General features: G+C 47.2%; 1 protein-coding gene and 1 non-coding gene across 2 annotated transcripts in view; both read right to left on the bottom strand.

The window, feature by feature from the left end:
* Positions 1-1,076: 1,076 nt before the first annotated feature.
* Positions 1,077-10,660, bottom strand: part of BARX2 (BARX homeobox 2) — a 74,513-nt gene continuing 64,929 nt past the window's right edge. Inside the window, exon 4 of the mRNA XM_047693985.1 lies at positions 1,077-1,817. Within this exon, the coding sequence (XP_047549941.1) occupies positions 1,551-1,817 (267 nt within the window). The 3' untranslated portion in view covers positions 1,077-1,550. The remainder of the gene's footprint in view (positions 1,818-10,660) is intronic.
* On the bottom strand, positions 5,649-5,755 carry LOC125080207 (U6 spliceosomal RNA). Its single transcript, XR_007121243.1, has one exon. It is a non-coding gene; the product is annotated as a U6 spliceosomal RNA (small nuclear RNA).

Here is a 10,660-nt window from a genome sequence, read left to right as displayed (position 1 = left end):
TGAAAACGAGCAGGTCATCCCTGTGTGACTTTCCAAAAAATGACATGAGTTGTTTTACAGAACCAGCAGCAGATTCTGCTCCCTAGTTGCGGCCGTTACGAAAGCGGGTAGATGGCTCCCGAGCCCACAACTGGGCAGAGTTACCGTGTGATCAAGATTTGCTAGTCAACGAGCCTGGCGCTCTGCCCCGCAGGCCGTCTGTGGGCTCAGCCCCCCCCCACCCCCCCACCCCCCCCACCCCCCCCCACCCCCCGGCACGACAATCAGACAAGAAAGGGTCAGAGTTTTCCTCCTTCAGCGAGTCAGGGGCTTCCCTCTTTCCTGGGAAAGTGGGACATCGTTTTAAATTTAAATTTAAAATCGCAGAGCACCTCTAGCCAAGAAGCTCTCAAATCTTCTTTTGCTAAAAGCTGCGGAGCCCATCAGCCAAATGGATACTTAATAAAGATAAACAAGAAACCCATAAAAATGGTTACCTGTGCAGGATGTGGGGGAGGGGGGTGCGGGAGTTGGGGGCGGGGAGAAGCAAGACTTCTTTTTGTTTGACTTCGGAAGAACGTACATCTATTATGTGTTCTTCAAAAAAGTGAAGCCGTTTTTAAAGCTGGAAGCCCACGGTGGAAAGTGGCTGATGGCAGAGCGGCTCTGGCAGAAGGCGGTGGGAGGGGTGATGGGCAGAGACCCATCTTCTATTTTACAGTGGGCAAAATGAAAGCCTGCGGAGCTGGGCTGTCTCTCCGGGTCTTTCCACAAGCCGTATCCAGACAGGGCTAAATATACTCCCCAGAAGACACAAAACACCCGATCCTTTTGAAAGATTTATTTTTAATTAAAAAATAGAAGTTATCTTAACAGAATCTGCTTGGCAGCTTCAGGGAGGGCAACTCAATAAAGCGAGAAAACCAGGGCTTCTCTGCTCTTGGGTCACCTGACTTAGAATGGGTACAAAGGCACACGGGTCTTCAAACAAACTTTATTCAGAAACAATTCTAATAACTCAGAACTTGCTTCCCCCACCCTTTTTTGCCCACCCTCACCAGCCTGGCCCTACCCCCCCGCCCCCACCCCCCAAAAAACAACCAAAAACATTAAATTCTCTTTTAAAACGACAGAAATAAGTGCTGAGTTAGCAAGGAGGCCAGGCTTGCGGCCCAGGCTCCACCATGATCTCTCTGCTTTGATGACGGGCTGTGCAGGGGCTGGAGGGAGAGAGACGGGGCAGCCCCCCACCGTGCCAGCCCCGGGGTGGGCTCTGGTACCCAGCCCCGCAGCCCTCGCCCCAGCAGGGGCAGGCAGTTCCAAGGCACTGTCTCCCTTCATCAAGGGCATCCGGTGGCTAAAACAGCCTTTCAGGAAGAGAAAGGCCTAAGGCAAGCAGGTCTTCATCAAATGCTTGTGATGAAAACCACTGAGACCCGTGGGGGCTGGGAGACGTGGATCTCTTCTCGCCAAGTTTACCAGGCTTTGGGGAGCGTATCTCTCTCTATTCTCCCTGACTTCCCTCTTTCCATTCCTCCCCATCTTCCCCTTCCCCCAATTGAGTTTTTATTTTAGCTTGATGGTGGGGGTTCCGAAGAGGCTACTGGCAACTCCTGGGCCTGGCCGGGGGGCTCTGCCACCTCTAGGGAGACATCGCATGCTTCCGATTCCTGTGGGTCACAGAGCTCCTCCTGTCTCTGGGAGGGTGCAAGGCGCTCCTGGCTCTGGGCCTGGCTGTGCATTTTCTCTTCAGCTTCAATCTCTTCTGATGTGGGGATGGAGTTCTTCTTGGGACGACCTTTGGGTTTTGTAGGTGCTTCCTGTCCACCTTTAAGAACCTTCATGGTAGAAAAAAAACAGTCATTAAATCTAATAACTCCCTCCCTCCACTTTCCCACTCAACAGGGTCTATAGGGTTCCTTCCCAGCAGTGATGGCCTGGCAAAAGGTATTTTCAACCCATCACCTCTAGAGTATAAAAACATCTTCATTCTTTTTATTATTGTCATTATTATTATTTTAGAGTGACTTTTTAAAAAGATTTTATTTATTTATTTGACAGAGGGAGAAAGAGCACAAGTAGGCAATGGGAGGAGGGGAAGCAGGCTCCTGAGCAGGGAGCCTGAAGCGGGACTCGATTCCAGGACCCTGGGATCATGACCTGAGCTGAAGGCAGGCGCTTAACCAACTGAGCCACCCAGGCACCCCTTTTAAAAAGGATTTTATTTACTTATTTGAAAGAGAGAAAGAGAGAGAGAACATGTGCTAGCAGGAGAGGGAGGTTAGCAGAGGGACTCCCCACTGATCAGGGAGCCTGACATGGGACTTGACCCCAGGACCCCAAGATCATGACCAAAGGAACACACTTGACTGAGCCACCCAGGCGCCCCAAGATACGTCCATTCTTTAAATGTTCAATGTACTTTCAGTGAGTATCGCATATTTTGGCTTTAAATAAAATGATCACAAACACATTAAATAAGCCAACTTCAACAGTAAGGAAAGAAATAACAATTAAAATATTAAAGCAGTACCTATCAAGTTGACAAGTTAAAAAGCCAATATTTATAGCAAGCAGGAAAATAAATACTCCAGTGTGGAAGTGTCACTGGTATAACCTTCTCAAAAGGGAAACAGAGAATTCAAATCAAGTCTTGTGCATACTCGGACAAGAAATTTCACTTCTCATAATTTAGCCTAAGTAAGTCATCAAAGACTGAGATGAAGACTGATCTGTAGAAACGTTCATCAAAAAGTTGGTTATAACAGCAAAAATTGGGGGGGGGGATACTCTAAAGTTTAGTTATATGATTGAGTAGATAATTATAGCATATTCCAGAGAGAGAATACTTGATAAACATTACAATCATTTGTGTAGAATGTTTAATGACATGGGAAATATCACTAACGTACTTTTGTGGAAAACAGGTTATAAACCAGCATAACCCAATCTGGAGGACGGATGACCTGTTTTCAGTGTCAAGATCATGAAGAATTTTAAATTTTTCTTTCTTTCTCTCTCTCTCTCTTTTTTGTAGTCTCTATTTTTTTGGTACAATGATCACGTGTAAGTATTTCTGTAAGAAAAAATGTTACAAGAGATATACAACTGAATGGCTCAAAGACGGAGTAGAGAATAATAGTAAGTTCCAGCCAGTTTCAAAAGTCGAATCACTACGGTAGTTGAATTCTTACTCTGCTCCTTAGCAGCTGCGTCTTTGGGAGAGTTCCTGAAAGACTGAGCCTCAGCTTCCTAGTGTACAAAACCGATATGATCCCACCTCCTCTCACAGGGGGATGACGAGGGTGACCAACAGATACAACGTATGCAAGAGAGCAAGAACTCTTCCTGCTCAGCAGAACCGGACTCCCCACCCTCCTCTCCTGGTGCTCCTGTGGGGAGCCTTCCCTGACCTCCCAGGTCCACGCCAGGGGCCCTCCACCAGGGGCAAGATGAGCTCTTCCCCTTCTTCTGTTAGAGCACCTTTCACAAACCACTGTCCCTGCACATTTACTTGCCTGCTCCTCCCACTCTGCCGCTGCAGGGAGCAGGCATTCAACACTGGAGGGGAAGAAAGATACAGAGCAAGAAATGTAACAGCGCGCCAAATAGCTTTGGCTGATCGCAATGGACTTGCACATTTATTGTCCCAATGTGTGATGTCGAGAATACTGTAACTTACAAAGGCAGAACTTTAAAAATACGTGTATGTTACTTTAGAATATCACAGACAGTCCCTTCTTCCATTGGTTCTGAGCTCTGACTTGGTGTCCTTGTGGCTTTCCTGGGCAGCTAGTGCCACGCGCTGCAGGAGGACCTGGATTAGCACGGATAATTAGGAGTGAAATGTATTGTGCTACTTACATAACCCACTTAATCGTATCTTCTGTAGTTGAACCGAGGTTCCTTGAAGGTAAATCCTGCAACTTCCCCTTGCTTTGTGCTCTAGACAAATCACTTTCAACTAACTCTAACAGTTACCAAATACTTATCAATCGATTACACCTCTTTCTTTCAAGAGAAGCACAGGACCTCCGGGTGCTGAACTGTAGGAATGAAGGCAGTAACTCAATAAGCCAGAAATTCTTGTTTTAAACAGCTTTATTGAGATAAAATTCACATACCATACACTTCCTAGTGACAATTAAGTGATCTTTTATACAGTCAGAACTGTACGACTATCACCAGAATCCAAATTTATTTTATTATTTTTTAAAGATTTTATTTATTTATTTGACAGAGAGATCACAAGTAGGCAGAGAGGCAGGCAGAGAGAAAGGGAGGAGGAAGCAGGCTCCCTGCCAAGCAGAGAGCCTGATGCGGGACTCGATCCCAGGACCCCTGAGATCATGACCTGAGCCGAAGGCAGGGGCTTAACCCGCTGAGCCACCCAGGCACCCCAGAATCCAATTTTAGAACATTCTTAGCACCCCCCAAAAGATACCCCATACCCATTAACAGTCACCTGTATTTTGCCCCAGGCCCTGCACCCCCAAACCTAGGCAACCACTCATCTGCCTTTTGTCTCTACAGATTTGCCTGTTCTTGCTATTTCATATGAATTGAGTTACACAATATGTCATCCTTTGCCATTAGCTTCTTTTCACTCAGCATGAGATGCTTTCAAGGGTCATCCATGCTGTACCCTAGATCAATACTTCAATTCCTTTTTATGGCCAACTAATAGCCATTGTGGGAACAGATCACATTCCATTTACCCATTCATCAGTGGAGAGACACGCAGGTTGCTACTACCTTTTGGCTGTTGTGAACAGTGCTGCTGTAAAGAGGGTACAGAAACATCTGTTCACTTCTTTTGGGTGTATCCGTACAACTGGGATTGCTGTGTCATATGGTAACTCTGTTTTTTTGTTTTTTGTTTTTTGGACCTTCCGGACTGTTTGCCAAAGCGATTGCACCATGTTCCAATCAGCAGTCTATGAGGGATCCAATTCTCCATATCCTCACCAGTATGTGATGGTATGTCTTTCTGATTCCAGCTACGCCAGAGGGAAGGCCGTGGTACCCCATGCTTGTGAGTTACATTTCCCTGAGGACTGATGAAGAGGAGCATCTTTTCCTGTGCTTATGGGCCAACCATATGTTTTCTTGAGACAGAGGTCTATCCAAATCCTTCACTCATGTGAAATTCAGTCACCTTATTATTATTGAGGTGTAAGGGTTCTTTTTTTTTTTTTTTTAAGATTTTATTTATTTACTTGACAGACAGAGATCACAAGCAGGTGGAGAGGCAGGCAGAGAGAGAGGAAGCAGGCCCCTTGCTGAGTAGAGAGCCCGACTCAGGGCTCAATCCCAGGACTCTGGGATCATGACCCGAGCCAAAGGCAGAGGCTTTAACCCACTGAACCACCCAGGCGCCCCGAGGTGTAAGGGTTTTTTATACACATTCAGGATACAAGTCCATCATCAGATACAAAATTTGCAAAGGCCCTCTCCTGTTCCATGGGTTGTCTCTTCCCTCTCTTGGCAATGTCCTTCACAGCATATAGACTTTTAGTTCTGATGAAGACCAATTTATTTTCTCTTTCGTTGCTTGGGCTTTGGTGTGCTCAGGAGATTTTGCCTAATCCAAGGCCGTGAATATTTACTCTTAAATTTTCTTTTCTCAACTTTCCTCTGGCTATTCGAGGTCTTTTCTGGTTCCATAAAAAAATATGGAGCGCTTCACGAATTTGCGTGTCATCCTTGCGCAGGGGCCATGCTAATCTTCTCTGTATTGTTCCAATTTTCCTATATGTGCAGCAGAAGCGAGTACATTTTCTTCTAAGAGTTTTACAGTTTTAGCTTTTACCTTTAGGTCTATGGTTCACTTTGAGTTATTTTTTGTATAAGATGTGAGGAAACCCAGAGGCGCTCAACGAACACCTCTTTCTAGCTGGGGATCTGCTCAGCCACTGCACTTTCCACGCGAACAGCAAACACACTAGGAAGGGGACGTCCCTCTAACAAGGTAGAGACGCTGACAGAATGCACCTCTGGGGAGAAGGCGTCCCTATATTCCTTTTCACATAAGTCAGCATCTGATTTTTATTTCAGTCTGAGTGCAGGCTGTTGAAAGTGCCCAGATGTGCCAAGATGGAATTTATGTGTTGAAAGCAGCTCCACTTGGTATGAAAGAGGTTATACAAAATTAAGTTGCCCCATATAGTAATCAAGTTATAAAAGGGCAGGTCTAAGGAAGCCACCTAATTGGCAAAAGAAAGTCCAGCCCAGCAATTAGAGAACACCACCCACACAGTTTGGATAGACCCCACCTGGCTGTTTTCCTACTGCACCGAGGAAAAGAAAAAATCAAAACAATCAAGCCATTTTCTAAATGGGATAAAACATTCCAGCGCAAGCAATAATTAGGAGATAACTACCCTCTTGGCTGCTTCCCGCACTCGACCTCTGGCCCCTTGCCTCCCAGCACACCTGAGACAAGCAATTATCTCATAACCGCCCCATGCCAGGAGCTGTGCGTTCTCATGCACCCCGTGGCCCTCCTCCCCGGGGTCCCTTCTGCCCAATTATTCCTAAAGCCAATTTAGTCCCCTTGGTCGGGGGAGTCCAGACAACACACCGCACCCGAGGTCACATGCCTCTTTGAGAAACAGCTAGACACCATCTACCTCCACTAGTCGTGTTTGCTGCTAGCCGCAGCTCCCCTCACCCCTCAGAACCCTTCAACTAGATATTCAACTATGATGTCAGGACAGGCCTGTTTCCTTTCCAAGGCACTTGGGTGGGAGACACTCAGTTAGATGGCAGAGCACGGACCATGAGCGCAGGGAGGGGCCCTCTACCTCCCCCATTACTCAGACAGGAAACTGAGCAGGCACAGTAATCTTCCATGGGCCAAGAGCAAGCCAAGGGCAGGGCTGGGATTTGAACACACAGCCCTGCCCACTTGACTCTAACGCTCTTACCAATATCTCATTGTGCATAATGAGCGAGGGATATGTCAAATGTGCCTCTGTGATTTCTGATTCTAATACCACTCTGCAGTTCCCCAGTCTCCCGGCAGACCCTGGGTCACGGGCGCCTTCCCCAGGGGTGCTTTCTGCACCTTTTTCTGTCTTCATCTGTGGCTCTCTGGAGCAGGGAGAGTCGGATCAACTGATGGCTATTTCCATAAAGCTGAGAAGCTGGGATTCCCTGGCACAAATCTTTTTCCTGCACCCTGCTCGATAGCCTTTCCCTGCCGGAAGACACCATGCCCCACATGCTAAGAGCACTGAGCCGGAGCAGGCCCGGCGAGAAAGGACAGCCAGGATGGTTCTCATCCAGAAGACAGTTTCGGGGCCCCCAGAAACCTGTAGAATTCAGTTTCTGCTTATATATTCTCTGGCCTCCCCAACTGGATTCTCTGAAGAAGTGAATCACATGGCTAAATAAATAATAATAATAATAAAGAAGGAGGAGGAGGAAGAGGAGGATGGTGGTTAACACTTCTCAGCTGCGTTCTATGCAGGAAGCCCTTCGAGAAAGCGCTCACAGGGATGAGCTCATTTAGCACCACAGCCCTATAAGGTGTTTATGTATGAGGCATTTTACTAACGGGAAAACAGGACCCCAGAGGTTAAGGAACCTGCTCAAGATCACATAGAGAGTAGCCATTTCACAGAATTGTTGACTATCTAGAGATCTGCAGCGCCCCAAGATGAGGACGGCGCCTGCTCTGTGGCCCACCCAATCCTGTGACCAGGGCAGGAAGCTGGTGTCCATTCGGATCCTCTCACTGAACTGGGTTTTAGAGCTGAGAGAGATCCCTGAATGATGAGGCACTTTCGGCCCGTTGCAAAACTCTGGGTCCTCCTGGAACTCGAGCCAAACAGAAATGGAATAGAGGGTGAGCGTCCCATCTCGTGTGCTAGATGAAATTTACTCAACCCGCTAGAAGTTACCAATGCTGACCGGTAGGAACTAGTCTGAGATGCTATCTGGCCTCTGGCAGCGCTCTCCTTGGCTGCCCTGTGAGTAACTCTTGAGAACCGAGTGCTAATCTTTTTCCAGTTCCAATTAGGTGACTAGCCTTGAGACATCTTTATTACCCAATTAGCTTTTTCTTTTCCTCCCAGTACTTGAAGAGATAGCCTTGAAAGGGTTCTACCAGGAAAACATATGAGGCAATCTGGATCCCAACAATGCCTCGCTGCTGAGGGGGAGTCAGAATTCAGACCCGCAATGGAACTACTACCCTCCCCTTTGTAGCTCTGGCCATTCTGAAGTCGTTCAAAGAGCCCCGGGTGCTCTGGCTCCTTCCTTGTGACCGTGACACCCTCCCCACCTTTGCCTGGCCCTCTTCTATTTGTCTGCTGAAACCATTTTAGACGACACCTCTTCCCTGATGCCCTCCCTTTCTCTATCCTGATTTCAAACCCAGTAAAGTCCACTGTGGACCTGATCCCTCTGAATAATTACTAGTTTCACAGGTCGGTCCCCTCCCACCTGACGGGGTACTCTTTTCTCATTTTATTTTGTAATGGACATGTTCGTGACTTATCTTGGCATCTCCGTTGCCCCGGTGCTCCATTCCTACGCTCAACATTTAACTGCTAGAGCGGACACAGCGCTTGGCACTCCTGCCTCTCCTGAAGGCACCTGGATTCAGTTGGCCCGTGGAATGCTCTCTGAGGTTAAATCTGCTGAGTGACTTCCATTTTGCTTTTGGTGACAGGGCTGACCCTCACTAACCAGCTTGCACTTGTGCAGGCAGCCCAGTGGCTGGTGAACAACAGGTGACGTCAGAGGCAAAGGCACACGCTCGTCCCACGGGCAGCGGGCGGAGCTGGCGGGGATGGCAGGCTGTCAATTCCTTAATCGTCTGACTCATGAAGAGATCACTGATAACTGATTTCAACAATGCCTCTGCCACTCAGGAGACATTGATTTCGATGATGATGATTGACGAGGAAGGAGGTGGGTGGCGGACTTGCCCGAAATCAGCCGGGGAGGGACAGGCATGGGAACTCGGCCCAGAGTTTCTAACTCCCAGATCTGGTTCTTTCTGAGATCAGTTCCCCAGGAGGTTTCCGTCATTATTTTCTTCTTTCTTTCTTTCTTTTTTTTCCCCCCTAGATTTTATTTATTTATTTGTCATGGAGAAAGAGCAAGAGCGTACACGTGTGAGTGCTCACACAAGCAGGCAGAGAGGCAGGCAGAAGAGAAGCAGGCTCTCCGCTGAGAAAGGAGCCCCATGTGGGGCTCAACCCCAGGACCCCAAGATCACGACCTTAGCAGAAGGCAGACACTTGACCCACTGAGCCACCCAGGTGCCCCTCAGCCATCATTTTCACGTACCTGTAGCATTCTTAAGGTTTTGGAACGACATATTTCACCAAATCCCATTTATCCTTCAACTTTTCCTTACACCCTTCTCAAATACCCAACCCCTGAACACTTCTGGTTCATATACCTACAAGAATTCTAATTCACCATCACATGCTCCCTGGCTGCTTTCTGGATCTTGACTTTCCAATGGGGTCACAAATGCCATGAAGGCAGGCTTACATCTTATTTCATTACTTCCTACCGTCCCTAGGATAAGGCACGGTTCATAAGAGATGTGAAGACACACAAGTGGAGTCATTCAGGATATGTGTGTTTGTACTGACATCTTGGCCTCTCTTTGCAAGCTCTCCGGGGCCATGCCGCCTCCCCCTGAACATCCTTCCCTGGCAGGCTCAGGTCCCCCCAGAGGAAATGATGAGATTTGCCCAGGAATTCCCTTCCAGGAATATAATAAATGCTGCCTGGCTGGCTTTTTTTCCTCTTAAGAATTAATTTACAATGTATTTCTTTTTCTCAGATGACAGCAAGGACTAATGTTTTCAGAAAAAAATTATTGGACAAAAGCACAAAATTGAGAAAATGTCTCTGTATCTAGTAGCTATTAAAAATAGCTATTGACTCACCTGTTTTCCTGAAAACTAGGGGTCAGAGAAGGACCTCAGTTTTAGTAACTGTAAAAAAAAAAACCCCACCATATTCTAGCTCTTGAACACCAGGAAAGATGGCTTGTCGCCAGATGGGTTAGCAAATTAGAGTGTTGTCCACGCAGGTCTGGACCACCTGGTCCGCACCAGAGGAGAAAGGGCCAGTAAGTTTCAGTGAGGGTGTGAGGAAGGCCCAGGTCACAGGCCATGGTTGTACCTGGTCTTTTCAGAAAACAGGTTGCTTCCCATCCTCTCGTCCCAGCTCACCTCTTGTCTCTGGGCTTTGACCTTTTCCCTTGTGGTTTACGGAACTAGCAATGAAACACGCAACCACTTTGGAAAATCCAGATTTAACAGATTTTTTCATAGTTGCTCTTTTTTAAGAAAAAGTGAACTATGATGAAGCTGAATCCTTCAAAATATGGAGATGTCTATTTGGTGTTTTTGTTTGTTTGTTTGTTTTTTAGCAAGGGGTGTTTATGCTAATAGGTCCATTTAGAAACCAAAGATGGAATGCTTGATTAGCAGGGTAATAAAACAACGTTAGGGAAACCACCAGGGGAACCTGGGAGCTTGCGATCACGTGAATCCCCAGCCCTGTCACAGACCTCTGCACTCAGAATCCGGGGAGAGCCTCAACTTCTGTATTTGTACCTGCAATCCAGGTTCCTCTGATACCCACTGAAACCTGACAATGCCTACATTCCAGCCCATGTAGCCCAGGAACAGATGTGCCCTATATG

The sequence above is a fragment of the Lutra lutra genome, chromosome 10 (genome assembly GCF_902655055.1).
Source record: "Lutra lutra chromosome 10, mLutLut1.2, whole genome shotgun sequence".
Classification (NCBI taxonomy): Eukaryota; Metazoa; Chordata; class Mammalia; order Carnivora; family Mustelidae; genus Lutra; species Lutra lutra.
The sequence above is the reverse complement of the archived record's forward strand: the minus strand, read 5'-3'. Positions and strand labels throughout refer to the sequence as shown.